This window comes from Anser anser (genome assembly GCF_964211835.1).
Source record: "Anser anser genome assembly, chromosome: 2".
Classification (NCBI taxonomy): Eukaryota; Metazoa; Chordata; class Aves; order Anseriformes; family Anatidae; genus Anser; species Anser anser.
The window spans coordinates 2390131-2411250 of NC_139721.1; the positions used below are offsets into that span (position 1 = coordinate 2390131).

At 49.0% G+C, this 21120-nt stretch overlaps 1 protein-coding gene across 4 annotated transcripts in view; it reads right to left on the reverse strand.

Moving 5' to 3' along the window:
* ADGRB1 (adhesion G protein-coupled receptor B1) overlaps nt 1-21120 on the reverse strand; it is a 259845-nt gene that overhangs the window by 56006 nt on the left and 182719 nt on the right. For all 4 annotated transcript variants that reach the window (XM_083825567.1, XM_083825569.1, XM_083825568.1 and 1 more), the window contains 2 exons: nt 9910-10013; nt 2476-2578 (listed from right to left, as the gene is read on the reverse strand). In XM_083825567.1, coding sequence (XP_083681693.1) covers nt 2476-2578; nt 9910-10013 — 207 coding nt within the window. The remainder of the gene's footprint in view (nt 1-2475; nt 2579-9909; nt 10014-21120) is intronic.

Below are 21120 nucleotides of genomic sequence, written 5' to 3' on the forward strand. Positions count from 1 at the left end.
GTAATTTTCACATTTTAAAAGAATCCTCAAAATGTGTCTGCTATTCATCAGCTTACAGACCTACCTAAAACAGCTACAAACAGGGGATGTTTTCAGGAGTGTATTTTAAGATTTTTATTTTAGAACATTTTTTTAAGCTAATACCACAAATGACAGTCAGTTTTATTGTGCGGATTTTATTCTGCACCAACGTGTTTTTCTGCCCTCTTTGCCAGCAGTTTGGAGAGGAGAGAGAAGACCTCTCTGCCTTCCAGTTCTCCACCTGGAAGATACATTTTCCAAGTGTTTTTACTCAAACAGGTAATTTTGAGCGAAAAGGGAGAAGAAGAGAGGTGGAGAACACAACAAAAAATGCACATCTCTATTAATGACTGTGAATGGACCTCGTTAAAAATACATTAAGATCAAGGAGCTGATTTTACCCAGATTTGGGAATCATAAGGGAGTCTTCCCTCTTGTTTTCCCAGTCTCCTGAAGGAGTCGTGGCTGTCAAGGCCATTAGTCCTTGTTTTTCTTGAAGAGAAGAAATCAGGTTCCGTGCAGCATGTAAGCCTTTGAGATATGGTCAGTCCATGCAGCAGTCGTTTCTTTTGTATCACATTAGTGCTGACCGTCATTTTTTAGCCTTTCATCTTCAAAAAGCTTAGCGAATCTAGGCGTGGAGTCTTGCCTTTGAGGTTCCACGGATGGAAATGATGGGGGAATTTGGCATTTCCCAGAAAACTAGCCCTGCAGAAATTCTCCCAGAGTAACTACGATTAAAAATCAATCAGCAACATTTTAGGAAGCTCCATAATCAATAATTGAATGTGAATAAATTCCTAATTCATACTTCTTTGTCTCTTCTCTGCAGAGTTTTCTTTCCCCGTTCCCTGCCAGAGACTGTTTACTAGATGGCTGAGCGGAAACCCAAGAATAACCTTTCTATTTCGGGTGTTTCATGCATATGTATGTGCAAAGAGCTAAGCTGCCTCGTGCAACCGCAACCAGCTTTGAATCCCCACTACCAGCTCTGATGATGAACATCCAGAACAACGTGAAAAAAAGCACAAGGGGCAACCGGGGCTCCCAGCTGTGCTCTGAAGGGGGTGTGCGAGGGTTGAACACATCCACCTCCAATCCTGGAGTGGAAAAGAAGAACCAAAGAGGAGGTCCAGCCACGGTTGGCCTTGGTGAGCATCCCTTAGTGTTTCTTTCTACGAAAAGCTGCTCCTAGCACATGCTTGGGGTTGCAAGGAAAGCCCAGGGAAAGTGAATGCAAAGCTGAGCTCATCTTTTCCCCACCTCTTGCCCCCAGAAAAAGCACGGTGGCAAGGAAAGGTAGCTCTGCTTTGCAAAGATAGTTTCTGAAGGGTTTAATAGCAACTGGGCTGGCTGGCTGCGTCTCCCTACACTTTCCTACCCACACGTGGCTCAAGCAGCTGTAAAGCTTCCTTTAAAACACAACCCAGCCCTGACCCGAAGGGCCTTCCATAGCAATGAGGCTTTGTGATTCATTAAAGCCTGGGGCTGCTCTGCAGAATCTCTTCCAAAAGTGACAGCATGCTGGCTGTCAAAGTAGTGACTCGAAAAACAAAACCTGGCTGGTCACTGGTCACTGTTAATTAAAAACTCGATTCTGATTTCTGATTGCAATTTCAGCAGCAGGATGAGCTGGAAAACATTTCTGGCCTCAGTTTCCTGCGCAGAGAAGTTCGGATGGTTGGAGCACTTGGGGAGGGAGGAAGATGTACAACGGGAAAATATTAATGACGAGCAGAGATTGGGTATGCCAGCTGCCAGCAGAGAAAGTGCTTTAGCTGGAGAAAAGTCATCCAGGCAACACAACACCTCTCCATCTGGATCTCTGATGCAATGAAGCATATACCCAGCCATCATTGTACAGGGCTTGAAAAACCAAATCTACTCCTTGCTTTCACTGCTGGAGCAGCACCGAGACCTGCAGTGAGTCCCTCGGGGCCCCAGGGTCCCAGAAATGTGCACAGGGTACCTGGTGACACTTCCCAACCCCAAAGAAAGGTGTTCTTGGCAGCTGCGCTGCTTAACATCTGCTGAGCGCTTTAAGCTTGAAGCATAAAAATTGCTGGAGAATTAAATGTAACGCTGAGATGCTGAGTGTTTTTTTTTTTTTTTTTTTTTTTTCCCTCGCTCAATCTGTCCTTCTTTGTCATTTTTGGAAAATAAAACAGTGAAAGCCTTGCAAATAGCCACTTTTCTTCAGCGCGCCATGTGCCAGCTACTCTAGGCAGATATTCAAAAATATCACGTTGGTTTTAATCAAAGCCCCGAGGATGCTGACAAATTATCAAAGAGCGAGCGAGAGAGAAAATTGAAATCTGCCATTTAGTCGTGTCTTTGACATGTTGCTAATTAACAGACGGGGGAAAAAATGAGGAAGCGCTGCCTGGATGGATTGTTTCCGTGCTAAAGCAGGGGAAAAGCAAACAAACCAATCAAGTCCAAGGCATCTCCTACCTTGTTCCGGGTCTGCGTCTGTCCGATCAGGATGAGAGCGTTGGAGGAGATGATGGAGAGGCAGAAGTTGATGAGAATGACGGAGCGCTCCGAGCGGATGTACCTGCAGGAAGAGAAGAGAGAGAGGGAGATCCACCCCGTTACACCTTGCGGGAAGCTACCTCGAAAGGCATCAACCAGATGCAGGTTGCACGGGGCCAGGCTCTACTCAAGGCCACGGTAAGAGATTGCCCCCTTCCTGCGGATCTTGTGCGTTAAATGGAGCAGAACGAGGGGGAAAAGAGGAGGAGAGCTCTGTGTGGTGCTCAGCCCACAGGTCTCGCAGTCCTCCCCCCATCAGTGCTGGAGGCATGAGCATGAGTCAACAAAGTAGGGGCCAGCCTGGTCCCTAGCCTGAACCCCTCCTAAACCAGGTCCGAGTGCTGCTAAGTCTTCTTCAACTCAGCTTACTGGAAAGGGGACTCGAAAAGGAGCTTAAAAGAAAACATACACGCAACACATGGCAAGAGTCCCAAATAAGAAGAGCCACAAGCATGCTGGCGATGAAAGCGGGTTACGAAAGCATGCACCTTCACAACAAAGTGTTTGCCATTCAGCATTCCCCTTTTTTTAACCTAAAAGCGCACCCAGAAGCGAGAAGGATTTGTGGCTTTTTTTGGTTTGTTTTCCCCAGGTGGAGAGGTTTAGCAATTCCCAAAACTAGGCCAAATATGTCGCTGTGGCCGTGGGTCCGGGACATTAGGGATCCAAGCTAGGAAGCCTTCGGCACCTTGCAGGAGCAAGCCACTTGTCACTTTGGATTTGCACGGTGCAGCGCGGCGTCGGCTCGCTGCTCAAGTACGTGCGTGACAATTCATTCCACCGACTGGCTACGGAGGAAGATTTCTTGGAAGGCACTTTTATGTACCTAATAAAATTAAAAGGCAATTGCAAAAGCGCAAGTCTTCAAGGATTGACTCAGGACCTGACCACACCAATCGCACACACGTGAATAATCCCAGTGATTCAGCCTGCATGCCGGATGAGTAAAGAGTAGAAACTAATGTCTCTAGAAATTAGAAACAGATCTGTTAACCAGACAGCTCATCCCTGGAGGCGAATGTAGGATTATTTCCTATATTCCGGCACATCAACTATTTATATTGATAATTTAATTTCGTTAATTAATTTCAGCAGGAGTCAGTCAGCCACGCCATTTGGCTAGGTGGACGGGACTGCAGCTCTGTGCTGTGCCAGGGGGGATCCGTGCTTCAGATCGACTGGAGGCTGCGAAGCTTTGCTTTTCACTTCCACCTGAGTTTGCCCTCCAGATAAGCAGGAAGGTTGAGGATCCACTTTCCTGGATATAAAAAGTCACTGGTGTAGCCTGAACTTACATCAGCTCTGATGGAAACCTGGTCTGTAGGTTGTTCTCCCTCTACACTCACCCCAGCCCCATAACACACTCCAAAATTCAGGCTTCCAGCCCAGCTAGAAACTGGGTTTGCTGCCTGCAAAGCAAACCTTGGGCTTCTTTCACGACCCATCTGATCAAGATTGCCCCGTTTCATCAGGCTCGATATGATGCTGTGGATCACCTGGATCCTACCCCATTTGGGGATGGGAGGTACCAAGCCATCAATCTAGCTAGGCTTTGATCGTGCGAAGCAAAACAAGCCCCAAGCTCAAGCCTATAGCCAGCAGCTCCTGGGAGACAGAAATGGAGATCTGGACTCTGTCCTGGTAGGAACAGGACGTGGTAAGTCTGTGTAGGAACACTGTGGTTTAGCTGGCGTTAGCATGCACTTAGGAAGTCTCTCCTGGTTAAAAAAGGTAAGAAATGAACTGAGTAGTGTTCATTTATAGTAGTTTGTATGTGGATGTAATGGGTTAGAAACTAGCTGTTTTCAGACTTTTTTCCCCCTAAAAAGCCTTTCCTCTCTCCATGCTTCCCTTCATCCACCAAAAGCCTTCCCTGCTGCCCAGATCCCTGCACTTCCAAAAAACGAGGTGTGAGTTGGCGCCACGTAGAAGCACAATATCAGAGTAAGTTAGATTGGAAGAAAACCTCTGGAGTTCAATCCTCTGCCCAAAGCAGGGCTAATTTCCAAGTCCCGTCAGATTTCTCAGAGCCTTGTCCAATCAAGTATCAAAAATGTGGAAGAATGGAAGTGCCACGGCCTATTTTGGGTGGTTTATTGCAGCGTTTAATCACTCTCATGGAGGATCAGGTCTCCTTAGATCCAGTTGGATACTTTCACATGGCAACTGGTGGTCCTAGATCTTTCACTACACACCTCTGGGAGTTGTTTGACTCCTCCTTCTCCATGCCTCCTCCCTAACAGCTTCCTCTTCTCCAAGCTTATCAAGCCTCCTGTCCCAGGACTCTTCATCTGTCTTTGCTGTAGCATTTCTTCAGCCCGTATCTCCAGTTTGTTGAAGTCCTTCTGAGTGACGGTGCTGCTTTCCAGCGTATCAGCCACTCCTCCCATTTTGGTACCGTCCAAGAACCTGCCTACATTTTGTCCTTACCAAGGCTTTTGACACAAGTTCCCAGAGCATCCTAGTGGCCAGACTTGGGAATTGTGGGCTGAGTTGGTGGCTTTAAGGTAGATCAAAAGCTGGGTGGTCATCAAAGGGTAAGGGTCAAAGGCTTGAAGCCTAACCAGCAGCTGGTTACTAGCAGCATCTGTCAGGGATTGCTTCCAGGACCAACACTGTTTAGTACCTTCATTAACAACCTGGATGCTGGGGAAACAGCTCCTTGGCAGGTTCTTGGACGGTACCAAAATGGGAGGAGTGGCTGATACGCTGGAAAGCAGCACCGTCACTCAGAAGGACTTCAACAAGAACTCAGCCCACAATTCCCAAGTCTGGCCACTAGGATCCTATGGGAACTTGTGTCAAAAGCCTTGGTAAGGACAAAATGTACACCGCCCACTTCTCCTCGCTGTCCATAAAACCAGTCATCCCACCTGAAGAGGAAAACAGATACAAGCTGTCCTCAAAAAATACATGCTGTCTATTCCCAATCACTTCTTGTCCATCATTTTGCCTGGAAATAGCCTTTATAACTACTTGCTCTTCAGCCTTTGCAGAGGCTGTGAGCAGGCTGACCAGGCAGTAACTCTCTGGATCCTCCTCCTTGCCCTTTTTAAAGATGGGTGTAACCCTTCTTCCAACCATCACGAACTTCCCTAGATAGTGGCTCTACAATACCAGCCAGCTCCCTCGATGTATTCCACACATCCCGTTTGGAGTCATGGACTTGCAAACGTCCACAGTATGGAAATGGTCTTCAGCTCCCTCTTCCTTGGTGATGGAGAGCACTTCTTCGCTAGGTTCTGCCTCTAGATACTGGAAACTGGGTGCCTGGGGGTGAACCTTGCCAGCAGACCAAGATGAAGAAGGCACCGATTACCTTGATGCTTTCTGTGTCCTCCTCCATTAGGATACGTGCCCCATTCAACATGTCCCTGAGCCATCCTTTAGTGTCGATAGACCTACAGAAACCCTTCTTCGTGCCTTGCACGTCCCTTACCAGGTTCAAATCCAGCTGAGGTCCAACCTCCCTAGTTCAATCCTGTAGCCTGACCTCACTGCCAAACATTTTCAGGCTCCCACACTTGCTGTTTCACTTGCATCTCCTCTTCTCCAGCCCAGGGATGCTCCACAGAAAGAAATCAGCATCACTGTAAGGCCACCTAGCAAAAGAAGTTAGGAACTCGGAGCAGAGAGGGAAAAACGACAGGTCTCAATGGGTTTAGCCAGAGGAGAGAGCTCAGTAAAGGCAGAGCTTGCAGAGTGCTGTCTCACCACCCCCTGGCAGCTACATGGGCTCTGCCTACTTATCCCAAATATGTTGTACGCAGCCACCAAAGCTGGGAAAAACTCCCTGCAAACGTAGGGAGCTTCTGCTCCGGCCCGGGTCTTGTGGGATGCGGGGAAGCCCTGTACAAACTGAGACAGATGGAGAACGTGGGAAAACCCTGCAGTCTCTCTCTCTGTCCCTATCCTGCTCCTTTCCTCTCTGCAAACACTGACTCACTGCTGCTTCTCACGGCGCATACACGCGTCCTTCTCCCCGCACTCCCTTACTCATTCCTGCTACTCCCACCGGGGCCACCTTGGCATCTCCAGCAGCAGCAGAGCTCCTGGATCGAAAGCGAGTGTTAAAAGCCCCTGGAGAGCTCGCTGGCGACATCTAAATCAATCCTCGGCCTCGACGGGCAGGCAGGAAAAACAGCTCACGGGGCTCTCTCGGCAATACGGCGTTCAGGCAGTGCTGCCAGCGAGGAAGGTCTGTGGGGCTCCACGTGCTGACGGCGGCTGGAAGGGCCGCTCAATAGCAGCATCGATCCCCGCACCGTGCAAAGGGCACTCTGACTCCAGAGGCTGTTGAATCGCTGCTTCAACCTCGTCCAGGGATGGAAAAGCCACTGGGGCTCTTCTGAAGCATCACCGTGTCGAGATGCTGCTTGAAGGAATGGTATAGAGCTAAGCTGAAACACGGTACCAAGTCATTTCACCCCCTCTGATCCATGAGCAGTTCCTCTTCTCCTCGTTTTTTTCATTTTCAATCAGTTTTCGAGTGAGAAGATCTTTTTTTTTTCTCTGATCTCCCCTCTTTCCCACACAGGTGGTGGTGAACACGATCCCCACGTAGATCGTGGCTCCAGTTGTGACCTAGGACAACTGCTGCCAGGAGGTACCGAGGTCACCCCACTCTTATGTCCTATGTGTCACTGACCTCTGCCACAGCTGCTAATAAAGCCAGAGATTTCCCACCTGTAGCAGCTATTTCGTAGCCATCTGGCTACTGGGAACTGGAGTGAAGCCATCAACAGGCCACCAGCAGCCATCAGACAGAAGCGAGAGCGAAGGGAGGCTGTGCCAAGCTGGCCGCATCCAAGTGATGGCTTGCAGCAAGAAGCTCACACCGGTCACGTCGACGGCTGAGTAGGTGCCACTAAAAAACATCTTTTAGTGGGGGTTGTCAATGTGACAAGGGGGGCAAATTCATTTCCTCTCTGATCCCGAAGTGGGGATCGCCTCCCTTTTACTCTGGCCCTGATTCTTTACCATGTTCCTTTTCCTTTTTATTTTTTTTTCCCTTTCTTTCTTTCTGCTTCCTATGTATAAACAAATCCTAGCTGGGCAAAATTCTGGGAAAGTCTCCAGATTGTCAGCCTCAGTGAGCCTATTCATCACAAGAGGTTCATGCTCAAGCTGAGCCCGTGTATGCCTGCTCCAGATGCCTTTGTCCAGAGCTCTGAATGGGAAATTTCCCGGCCAAAGCTCGCCAGAAGAGCTGAGCTCTGCTGACTGCACTCCGCAGAAGACCAAGCAGACAGGGCACGAGGATTTTCTCCCCTGCACAGGATAAAATAAGACCGCTTTGATACATCTGCTGTATTTTAGCAGCTGGAATAATACTGACTATCCCACTTCTGAGCAATCCCCCAGCTGTTGTCTGGCAGACTGTCTAACATCTAGGGCAAAACGAAGTGAAAGCCAGGAGAATGTTGGATATGATGTTCCTGAGACCATTATTAGAACAGCACATTCATGTCCAGCAGCTATGCCTAAAATAAAAAGGACACACAGAGTGCTCAGGGCTCAGCCACGGGAATGCTGTGAAGTTTAGAGAACATGAAAACATGATCTACAGATAAGAAATGAAACAAACTCAGCGCACCAAAGAGAAATTTTAGAGATCACTCGATCATGCTTTACAAATATTTACACAAAGAGACTGAGGATAGAGAGCCCTTTAGTCAAGATATATCTGGTCTCAGGATCACTTGGAAATGCATGTCCATCCCTTGCTAAATCAGAAATGCCCTTTCAAGTCCCCCATAAACATGTCCCCCCGTTCATGCTGAACTTGATCGTTTTGGGCATGGGTATAACGCCAAGGCTGCAATTAGAAATTACAAAGGGAATATTTTAAGCAGGGTACGCAATTAACTTTCCTGGCCTCAATAACAATAAATATTGAGGGGCAGGCTCCTGGAAGAAAACATAGTGTGTTACTCCAAATGACTCCATCATGCTCCAAACTGATTCAACCTCATGTCTGAACTTAGGTTTCGGATCCTGAACTAATTTCTAAGAGGAAAGAGAGGGTGAGGCGCCAACACCTGCTCTTCACTCCTCTCTCCTAACTTTCCACTTGATCCTGACACCAGTGACACCAGTAAGTCACCTACCAGCGCTGCCCAGTGCTGCCCAGCCTGAGGAAAAGCAGGAGAGGACAAGGACTTGAGCAGGTCCAATGATACCCCAGGCACGGAAAAACCTGAGTTCTAGATAAACGTTATCATGATCAGTCTTCAGCTCAGAGCACTCACCATAATTAACCAGCCACTATGCACTGTCACAGTATCAACAAAAAGGTGCATTTTTTTGCTCATTTGTTACTCCTTTGTCACTTTCCTCTAAAAATGGGTAGAAAAAGTTATCTCAGTTCACAACTCGAACATGAATTGACCCTTTCCTCCCTAGTAAGAGGTGTCATTGGACAAGGTAAGAGCCTCAGACTAATCCCTTCTCACAAAGGGTCCCAAGCAGTATATTCCCTGTAGCCACTCCATTTCAATTTTGGGGGTGCTCACCTGGTTCTGATTTTCCTTATTTTGTTTATTTTAGAGTCAAGAAGCTCTCAGCATGTTAGTTTAGGAAAGGCAAGGCTTTCCACAATAAGCTCAGCCCTTGTGTGATGCAGTACATGAGGAGAACCCATGCAAACCTTGGGTTCTTGGGCTTGCAAGAATCCACCAGCACGTATTGTACAGGGGCATGGGCCAACGTGGACCTTTGTTTCATACAGCTCAGCCACAAAATCAAGTCAGCCTCTATAATCAATGCAATTTAAGGTTGCACCTGACCTGCTTATAGGTGTACAGGAGCTCCCTGAAATGGGATGTAGCGAGGAATCCCAGCTGAAGCTAAAGGCAGGACATAACTACGAGACTGGAGAGTAATTTAGCCCGCTAGATTTAACATCCTTAAGCTCCTGAAAAGTGCTGTCAGTTCTTCAGACCAGACGTTTTCGTAACGGATCGTGGATGTTTTGATGGTACCAAAGACCAGCCCACGATGCCTTGAAGCAACCTGTCTGCCAGGAGGCAGCGTGCGTCCACCTCTCTGCAAACGAGGTTTTCCAGGGTGTGTAAAGGCATCAGAAACAGCACACAGCTTTTGAAAATGAACAGTGCGACTACATGGGGTCGTGGCACTCATTTCACTGTGCTAATTTCTCTGGCACGAAAAGCAAAGAGTGATGCCAACTAAGCCACCGTGATGACTTTTTGTAGGACCCACTCATTACAAAGGGGCTCTTCCTCAGGCACCAGGCACCCAAAACACGACAGCAAAACCTCCAGGATCCATGTAGGTCAAGAGACAGTTACTTTCCCCAACAAGAAGAGAAGAAGAGAATGAAAGCCATACCTCCAAACAGAGACATAAATGATAATCAACAGCAAAAGTGTCAGCGAAGATACTCCACAGCCTACAATTAACGTGACAGAAGGGACCAGCACCTTTTCCATGTTCTGAAAGAGAGAAAGTAAGACATTAAAGCAAAAACAAATTAAAAAAAAAAGAAAAAAAAAAAAAGATGCTCAGGAGACGCTACCAGCTCGATTTCACGGCAAGGACTTTCCTCCTAATTGTCTGCAACTCACCTGACCTTCACATCGCACTACCCACACAAATAAAGAGGAGAGAGGACCAGGATCTATTTTTGGGTGACCCAACCTTTGTTTGATCCCGATTCTGCTCCCACATGCACCGGTGTTAAGGCTGGGATGAAAATTGGTATCCACAGCCAGGCAGAGGTGTAAAAGCACAGGTTACAAGGGGAGGATCGGGCCCTTCGTGTCCAGCGTGAGGATAATTAATGAGGCAGAAGCAGGAGGCACTGCCCACACTCGAAAGATTACAAATGAGATCTTCTGGGAACGACTGATGCTGAAGCTTGGAGGATGAAAAGAAGGTGAAAATCTTCCACTGACTACAAACATCCATCTGGCAAGGGAGGAGACGAGGCAAGGAAAGGAAAAACACGCTGCCTACTCCCCCCAGGGACCCAGCATCCAGTCACACCATCCATCACTTCACAACCCTTACACTACCAGGCATCTCTTCGTGTGCCGGGGACTTCTGAAAATGCTGCTGTGCAACAGTTCTCCTCCACTGTCTGAACACAAAGGATCTGCTGCCATCAGTCCTTGCAACATCAAGAACAAATATATAGGGGCTATAATCCTCCTAACCTTGTTCTCTGCATCCCTGGGACCATGTCCATAACTAGAGTTATCTGCATCTGCCCGACCAACACCGCTAAATTCCCCTTGTTCTACAAATCTCTCTCACCACCTGGTTTTCTCTGCAGCAAGATTTTTTCTCCAGCATGTTTCTCATCTCCACGCCAGTGATCTCTGCTGGCATGGAGGCGGAGGAGCTGAGCCCCACCATGCAGCACAGGTCCCTCTACACGAAGCATTTTGCAGAGATATGGGAAAACACTCCAGATTGGTGCTGTACCAAGCCCTATCGCTACGGCTGGGGAGATGAGATGGTTTCTGACATAGCAAGGGCTTGGGATCTGAGTTAAATTATCCCGGCGGTTTGAAGGGCTCGGGAAGATCTTCCTTACTTGCATATTTCGATTAAGGCCACCTCTTAGATTTTTCATCTCGCTGGGGGGAATTAATGAGGAACAAAGCTTTCAGCACCCTGCTGGTGAAACCCATGGGAGCTATGGGAAGGCTGGCACAAGATCTTAAGGGATCTGAGAAAAAACTGAGTGACGAATCCAGAAGTTTGAATGCCCAGCTGGGCATACGTACCCAAAGGAGTAGGGGCTGGTTGCAGGATTTTCACTCAAGAGCTGATGGGATACAGACGACTGTAGACTGGAAGCCAAGTGTGATGCTACATCTCTGCAGTGTTCCCATTCCACTGATCCTATTAGCCCTGACACATCACCTTACCAGGACTGTACAGCTTCCCTGAGCTTCCTTTGGGAAATGGGAGGCTTGGGACTCTCTGAATTCACCGCTGTAGGATACAGACTGAGGTTGTGGATGCTGAGCCCAATTCAATTGGCTGAAATTATGGGATTGGATGTAAGACAATGCCTTAGTCCCTCTAATTATGAGCAATTGTGCATGAACAGCAAGAACATGGCACAGAGCCTCCCCAGTCCATCCAGCAAGGACCCGCATTCTCCCACCTAGAGCTTTCTGAAAAGGTTTCAGATCACACACTGAGTTTTCCTCTTATTTGGATCACTGAGATTTTTAACATCGACTGCTGGGACTCTATTCCCACCATGGGAATTTACTCCTGCCAAATATTTGTGGAAAGTTAGAAGCAGGGTTTCTGAGAATTAGGTAAACATCGAGAAAGACACCTCAGTGAAAATATGAACGTTTCCACGTGTTTTCCATTAAAAAAAAGTTGAAAGTGGACACCTTCCAGATGGTGCAAGTGCTGAAATATTGCGTCCTGCTCCTTATAAACTGACGTGTGGAAGGGACGTTCTCTGGGAATCGAAGTCTGTGATTTAGTCAGGATACGGGAGAGAAATGCAATCCCCAGACAAAGCCACAGCTTCTTCCTTTGCCACCTCTACCCTGTTTCGCCCCGCAGAAGCCCAGCCCTGCCTCAAAGATGTAGGACTGCAAAAAATGGGAAGAAGAGCTCTTCAGACATGGACTGGGCTCTGTTCAGCCGCTCCAAGCTCCCTCCAACCCCTTTCCTCTCCCTGCTCCTCCCTTTCGGCAACACGAGTTCACATCACACGAGCGGTGGCCTGGGATGAGCATCGATTGTGACATTTGATTTAAGTAGGTCTCGTTTCAATGGCTTTTCATGGGCAACTGGATAAAAGTCGGGGAGGAGCTCCATTAAAGCAAAAAAAAATAATTAAAAAAAATAACAGCAGATAATTCATTTCTAAGCCATCTGAGAGCACCACGAGAAAAGGAGTTGGGATTTTAACGGAGGAGCAGACTTTGTCCCTATATTCCCAACTCAATAACCCTAATTCCCTTCCACATCCTCTCCAACCTCCTCCAGCCCCAAAACCCTCAGGTTCTTTCCCCAACTGGAAGCCGGGCTGGTGGATAATAGCTGGTGTCTTCCTCCTTCGAGAAGACCCCGATCTGCTCCTCCTTCCTTTATCCTTCTGCCAAATTTCCACAAGACCCCAGGGCACCAGAGGCACTCTTCCCGAGGAGGTGCCATGACCCTCATCCCTTCTCCCCACAGACCAGGGATGGTTGGTCTGGCCCTACTGACATCACGAGAATGGGTAACTATAAAAAACAGTGGCTGCAATAAGAGCAGGAGCTCACTTGTGGGCAGAACAGGAGGTCCTAAAGGCTCAGGACCATGTAGATTAGGATCCTGCTTTTTTTTTTTTTTTTTCATTATTAAGGTTTCTCTGTCTTCCCCATCTTCCTTTCCCCCTCCTACACTCCTTCCCTTTGGCAAATGAAGCATTGTTTGTTTTATTTCTCCTGACTAATTAAATCCCCTGACAGAAGGTGGTTGGATGCTGGAGGATCTGGGGCTAGCAAGGAAAAATTTCTTCAGAGGAGGAAGAGGGGAAACCAAAAGATTGGTTTAAAAAGAAATAGCAATACCACCAAAATGACAGCAAGGACCTCTACAGGAGCTCCCCGGCACCACAGCCAAGAGGGAAATTGGTTCTTTGTGAAGGCCAGGCAAGGCACGGGGTGTCACCTTGTCCTGCCTGGACTGGAGATGGCACCAAGTGGCCCATCACTGCCTCTCCTCCATCCCCTGTCTGCTGTCGGTGGCCTCGGGGAGCCTCCCAAAACGCAGGCGAGACCGTGCCCCCGGGATGCTGAAGGAAGACCTTCGCATGGGCACAGCAGGACAGAGCTGGTGGTTACGAGTCACAAGTGCCACCGTCCTGACACCAAGCATGACAAGGGAGGAGGGGAGCAATCAATGACATCAGCGAGGATGGAAATAACGAGCGCCGCTGCCCGCAGCTGCTCACTGCCCGGCCACCGCATCGCCCTGCCTGGCAGGGCACAAGGACGCTCCTCTTCTTGACAATTTCCCTCGGCTTCCTTCTTCTCCTCTTCCCTTCTCTTCCTTTATCCTTTTTTTTTTTTTCCCTTTTCTCCCTTGTCTTACTTTTCTCCTTACTTTGGCCATTATCCATGACATGCTCTGCCTTTTCTTCTCGCTCTCACTGCTTCTCCCTTGCTCTCCTCCCTTTGCATTCTCTCCACGTCTCCCTTTCCATCTTTTAGTTTCTGCACCACGCCGTGAAAAGTGACTTCATCTGAGCTGTGCCTGTTCCGTTATCCTGCTCTGGCTCCAGGGTCAAAGAGGCTCCAATTAGAACAAAGTCAAAAATGGTATTTCTTAATGCCACGCCGTTTGCCTGAGACCTTACAAGCAAGCTGTTACTTTCGCTTTTCCCATCTTCGATACCGAGCAAGGCTGAATGAACTCTTTACAGGCATGACAGCCTACTAATAAAGCCACTGAAAAATTAAACCATTTGTTTTTCCCCCAAATTAGCTGCAGACATGTGAGTTTGGAGTTTGGGGCTTTGTTTTTGCAGATGTGTTTGCTGCTCAGAATGGTCGCCTTGAGCCTGACTCCTCGCACATTTTACATGAAAGCCTCATGAAACAAGAGAATTACGGAAGTCCTGGTTGCAAGGGACATCTGGAGGCTTCTAATCCAACTTATTGCTTGGAGCAGGACTCAGACTAACATGAAGTGAGGATGACTTTGTCTAGATGAGGCTGGGAAACCCTCAAAGACCACGAGCCCCAGCATGCTTCTGATGGCCATGCCAAGACCGTGCCACTCTGCCAGGGAAACCTTTTCTTCCTAATATCCCGCATTATTCTTACAAGCTATAGCTTGTGGCTCTTGTCCCTTGCTATATCACCAGGCACAAGCCAGAGGAGCTTGGTCTTACAGTTTTTGCCATGGTACCTGCAGGCTGTGAGCAGAGTGCCCCTCACCTTCCTCTTCGCATGACCAACTTCTACCGCTCAAGTCATAGGCAGTGAGACTCGTTCGATTCTTCTATGAACAGACTGGACCCGATGGCATGCTGCGCTCCAAAAACTGCTCAGAAACCACTTCGCTGTGCCACTGGACTAAAGGCTTTTCTCAGTTCCCCAGCAGTTTTTAAAGCCACTTTCTATTGATTTTGTTGCTGGTCGGACAACTCTTTTCAAAGCAGCGAGCTATCAAAGAGGTGGTAAAATTGCTGGAAAATACTGCTTTTACCAGTAATCATGAAAGTGAACTGCTTTCTGAACAAGGGGGTGTATGTCGGTGCTGTAAGAAAACAACCTAGCAGGGATGAATGACCGGGAGGGGGATGTGCTCTTGTCATTGGTGAAAAAAATCCTGAAAACATTTTTATCCCCACTTAGATTCTGAGTTTTTCATTCGGGCTCAGGCTCTTTGGGTTCTCCTGGCAGCATGCAGGCAACAAAAGCAGGTGTAAAGCTACGAGGAAGGTATGAATGCAAAGCATCTAGGTTGTTGTCTCCAGCTCCTGCTGCCCACCAGCCAAGCGTTGCTCACACCCAGGCTCCCGGCCAAGTGCAGGTCAAAAGGAAACTTGTTCACGGGATGTGAACTGGTATCTGCCCTGCTCCAGGCACCACGGAGTACACGATTAGGTGCAGAAGCTCACCTGGTGGACAGCAACTAGTTCCTTTTGTACCTGGCCTTCATTCGTTCTTACTTTAAGGCTCCCTTTCCAAACAATTGCCTCATTGTGAAAATACAGGGGTGCATGTACGTAGCTATGTGTATCTGTATGTATATTTAAGGGGTTTGGTGAAGTACCAGCCATGTTCTGCACCCCAGCACAATCACTGCATAAAAAGGACAGCAGTTGCCCCAAAGGGCAGCAACCCAGGTTATTCTTCTTTCAATACCTAAAGGGGTCTTATAGAAAGGATGGAGAAGGACTCTTTGCTCGGGTGGATGATAGGACAAGGGGGAATGGTCTTCAACTAAAAGAGGATAGATTTAGACTAGACATTATGAGGAAATTCTTCACTGTGAGGGTGGTGAGGCACTGGAACAGGTTGCCTAAGGAGGTTGCGGACGCCCCATCCCTGGAGGTGCTCAAGGCCAGGCCTGATGGGGTCTTGGCCAACCTGATCTGGTGGGTGGCATCCCTGCCTATGGCAGGGGGTTGGAGTTAGGTGATACTTAAGGTCCCTTCCAACCCGAGCCATTCTATGATTCTAGGATTCTCCCATGGCAATATACAGTGTTTTTAAGGACTTTGACAATGAGTGATGCTATGAAACCTTCACCTGAGTACACACCGGGCTCTTGACCCAGCTCAGCCATGTGCCCACCACAGAGGACTCTGCAGAGCCAAGAGGAGCAAAGCCATGCCCTCACTCACCCATACCCCATTACACAGCACAAGAAGGTGCTGCTCATACTCCCCTGAACATCACACAGTGCTCAACAGAAGCAGCACAGACATCCAGCTGCCCAGCTGCAGCAGGGCATGCCAGCTGCTGAGAACCACGGCAAAATTACAGATACGGATGGAGCTGCTAAAGGGAAAGCTCAGTTTTCACCTCCTGGAAGAAGTATTTCTTGCTCTAGTTGTTGTGGGTCTGCTCTGCCCCACGGACATTTCAGACTGTGTTACCCCAGGAGAAAATTCATGCACTAATACTGATCCTACCGCGGATGGGGAGAGAGGAAGAGGACACAGGCTCTTTTTGGTGGACCCCAAAACAGAGGCAGGAGCAAGGATTTAGTGAAGGTGGGACCAGGTCACTAGGGAAAGGAGCTTTTTGGGGGCTCAGCATTATCAGCAGCCCTACAGGGCTCACTTAACTCAAAACAGAGGAGCACCGAGGAGGCATGAAACTATTTTCCAGTTTCTGAGCAGGGCTTTGAGATCACTACACGAAAATCCCTTAGTGGTATCGTTAATAACCAAGTTCTTTGCAACTTCTTTTCCGGCATCCTCCCCGGCTCAGCCCATGTCAGTGCAAGAGCAGTCCTGAGGATTTGTACCTTGTTTTGCTTCCTTCACATCACAATCACCATCTTCTCATGTCAAAGCTAATAGCCCCCCGTTATCGGCAGCGTATCTGTGGAGCTGAGGGCTCCTTTTATGCAATTCGGCCAGTCTAACGGGCAATTCTGTGTAATTACAGTCCAGGAAAATCACCCGGAGAGACACCTTAATGCGCTACTATTTATTAACAACTGCTAACTCCGCTCAGTACTGAGCCTGCTCCCAAGACACAACAGGGAAATCTGCCTTTCAAACAGCCTCGAGGAAGCTCTCGGGGTGGAGGAGTGGTTAGTAGGGACAATATAATCATTTCCTTCAGACTGGTGGCGAATTACAGGAGGTAACGGCGGTGTTATCTACCTGCCAGTGGTCAGCACAACAAGTCGCCTTGCTGCAGCTCCGTGAAGGACCAGACTGCGTTCCCAGGTCCAAAACTTGAAGTCGGGACATCAAGGAGGGCTGGACTGTGCTTGTATTAACATGAAGGACCCCACTCAACCCATCTGCTTTGGACTGAAAACACTGCCCTTAACTTCTCAGGGGCCTATTTTGTCCCCCCCTGGAAATGGAAGGGGATAACAGTGCTCTCCCTCCGTCTGCCAGAGCTCAGTTCAGCTTGGATTTTAGATGTGTGCCTTAGGGGGTTCCCAGAGCTATGTCAGGAGAATCAAGCACGAGCATCTCATTCTCTGCTGCGCAATATCAACGTGGGGAGGTATGAAGGAGAGAGAGCAGACAGTTTTTACTTTAACTGTTCCTTAGCTGGCCGTCCAGAGTACCTGTTTTCTAAATCTTTGCTCTTTATGTGCATGGTGAGACTTGCTCTGTCCCAGCCCTACCCTTTAAAGCAAGTTTTACATGGTGGAAGGGAAAACAGAACCAATTTCCATGGTAAAGCTGGTAATAACCAAAGCAGTCTAGCCCTCTATGGGCCCTCTCTCCTTCTGAGACACCCGAGGCAGAAGAGAACTTCAATCAGGCTGTGCAATACCACTATCAAATGCGCTGCACTGAGCAGCAAACCCTACCTCGCCAGGTCTGCTGTAGAAAATAAGAGGGCCCAGGACCATTCTGCTGCCCTGAGATGAAGTGATGTAGTAGAGCTGATGCTCTACCAGCTCAAGCTTCAAAATAGAAGGGTTTTGTCCATACCTTCTGGTGGAACATCTATGGACCGTGCCATCCCCTGGGCACTGCAATTTGGCACAGGGACAAAGGCAGTGGGGACAATTACAGGGCAGTGGTAGACTGGGATTTGATATTATTAATATTATTATTATTAACATTATTATTACTAGTATTATTTTACAGTATGGACATAGGGGCTGAGTCTAATGACATTAAAAATGAGCCTCCTTCACTGCTCCTCTCTGCTTGGGATCGCCCCTTCTCTGTACTACACAGCAGACAACCAGTTCCAATAAAATCTATAAAAGATTTGCAAGCTCATCCTTGAATTACCCATCCCGGTCTGCTTTCACACGTGTGTTCTCAGCTCTGCTAACTTCAGAGCCGCAGTGCTCAGCCCCTCGCGGGGAAACGGGGCGAGATTTACACACAGCAAAAAAAAAAAAAAAAAAGAGGAGAAAAAAATAACGCCATGGCAGACTGGGAATGGAAAATGAGGGGGGGGGAATCCAGACTGTGTTTATCCTGATTTAAGTAGGGTTTTGGTTCCGTGCCAGGCGACGGCGTTTCACCAAATTACTCCAAAACAGCCCGCTGTTTGTTGTACTCTCTCGGCGTCGTGCTGGCGAGCCGTGCCAGAGCTGCGGCTCTCCCAGCAGAGCGGTCGATGCTCACCCTGCCCTGGGGACAGCCCAGCCGAAGGAGAAAGGTGTCTGGAAGTCCCCTTCATTTCTGCTTCCAGCTGTGATTCCTCTCCTGCAAGGACTCGTCTCTCACCGTTCAGCCCCTGAAAGTCCCTCCGTTGGCAATGGCTCCTGACCCAAGCTAGGGCTGAACCCAAAACCTTGAAGAAAAAGGTGTTTCCAGCTCGCTATCAATCCTCCGAGGCTTTCGGGAGCGAATTGGCTGGAGTTTGCCTCTGAAGAGGATAGGAAAGGATTTCAGCTATTTAGCAGCTGATGGGATTTGTGGGCGTCACACAGATGCCGTTGTGGTGACAGTGACAGCTTTCTGCCAGCTACAATCGGAAGAACCCATGGGATCGGGCATGATTTCCCCCACCCAGTGCAATACTGGGTGGTTACTGGGGTCTGCTGGTGCCAGCTCCCTCTGCACGGGGTGGTGCTGTCACAGCAGGGCTCCAGGAGTCAGCTTCTGGCCCTGCCGCTCGTCTCATCCTCAGCTGAGCGACGGGGAAGTAAAACCATAACAGCCCCTGGATTTACACCAATTTGATATTATCTCCTCCAACTTGATATAAACATGACCCAACTGGCCCCACCCGGGAAAGAGCTGACACGACTGACACATTTAAAAGAGCAGAAAGAGCAATTTGTCATGAAAAGTAAAAGCGTTGGCTTACTTATGGGAAAAGAGCAAAGTCACTTTGCTTTTGTGGATTTATGGCATGCATTCTGCACATCCCTCTGGTTGGTAGGGCAGGTAGCTGGCAAGCCCTCGAGCTGCAGACCTCATTTTGACCGACCATCAACATCACGCCAGCTTCTTACTTAGACCGCCACAACTTTCAGAGAGGAGTTTCAAGCTCGTGTGCTCATTTTTAGGAGTCTGACATTTGTTTTCTGTGCGTATTGACCATTTTCACGTGAAGATTGCCTTACTGCCAAACTCTTGCCAGGGAATTTGTCCACTCAGCTGTCCATGGACAACAAAGGTATTAAAGCACGAGCCTGTTGGAAACGGATTCAATTTTGGTTTAGATGAGCAGACGCTTGTTGCAAAATAATAATAACGACTTAATTTCCATGTCTCACCGCATGGCAGTTCAAGGGCAACCTAAGCCTTTAGGCATGGCACAGCAGGGCTGAGTGGTGAAGCAGCTTGTCAAAATTACATAAAAAAGGCTTTTCCAGGCAAAAACGCTCTGGAGATGTGCGCGTGGCGAATAAGAAAGGTAGGTAAAATGCTCAACGGTTCAACCAGCTCTTTTTGGGGCTCCAAACATGACGTGCTCAGCCCTAGCAGGGCTTTGAAAGGGAAGATGATCCCTCTTAGCACGAACGCGCTGGCTCCCACCCCTGCCGAGCCCATGAGACCTGCCTCCGTCACCCACTCGTTACCATTTTCAACCGAGCACCTTTGTGCTGTCTCCCACGCCGTCCTCTGCCTCGGGAGAAGCTCCCCCCCGCAAAAAACACACCTAGAAAGCCACCCGGGGCTCTGTCTTTAATTCTCCCTAAAAGCCTGGCGGGTGCAGTGCCTACAGAAAGCTCCTGCCGGCGGCAGATGTGCCACGACTCGCTGCAGTGACTAATGCCCTCGCGCTGCTCACACGTGCCCCCACACCCGCCTGCAGCCACGTGTCGCCTTTCCTTTTGCATTTCAGATGGAAGCTCTTTGGGATCGGGGTGTTTTTTTGGGATCGGGGAGTTTTGGGGTGGTTTTTCTGGCCCGCTCGGCACCAGGCAGCTCGCTGAAGTCATGCTCTGTAGCTATGCCTCCTGGTGACACGGCAGTCCAAGTAACTCATGATAAATATGAAATAATGTCAAGACAAGAGTTACAGCAGGCCAGCTGCTTTGTCCAACCATGGGCAAACCCTTTGATTTCTCCAAATACGTCTCCTCACCCGTCCCAGCCTCCCCATCTGCCTCCGTCGTGCATTTCCACCTCACGGCCACCCACCACACCTCCGCCACGCTTCTCCCGCTCGCACAGCAAGAAGCAGACAAGCAGGTGAGCTGGCTTACAAATGACATGCAGAAGGGTGAGAAAAGGCCCAAGAAGCTCATTTCCCCCAGAACCATCCCCGACCTGTCCAACCAAACCCCGCTGACGGAGGCTCCCAGTGCTCGGTTATTCCCTTGCTCCTGAATTAAACCTTTCTCACCGCCACTCGAGCCCGGTCCTCAGCTACCTGCCATCCATTAGGTTATTTTCCCCTTTCCCCTTGGTATTTTAACCTCGAGGGACAACTCTAAGCCTCTCTCAGGGCTCCCCTTGCCATCAACCTGCAGGTAGCACGCTTGGCACCGTCCCCAAGCACACACAGACCCTGCCACGCTCACGCATCGCACTGCTCCTGCCCCAACGCGGAGCATCCCCAAGCGACACCGCTCACCCCCCTCTGCACACTTTTCTGGCCCTGCACGGCTCAAATCAGCAGAGGCTGAGCCCGAGAGCAGCTTTTTTCGAGCCCTTAGGAAATGGGAAAGTGGGAATTGGGAAGAGCCTGGTGGCCTGACTTAAATCCACACCTCCTGTACCGGAGCGGTAAGCTGTGGCTGGGTAACAGGGCAGCTGTCACACTCGCTAAGCTGCCTTCGTGGCACCCGGCCATTAACCACCGCGGGCTCGGGATAAGCACCAACCCCCTCAGGAGCTCCTGGACACACGGTGCCCCAGATGCAGACAGGTAGCCTTTAATTTCAGCTGAAGACGAGGGACTAACCTCAGCCCTGCTCCTGGGGTCACCCGGTGAACGCCGGCGCCGGTCT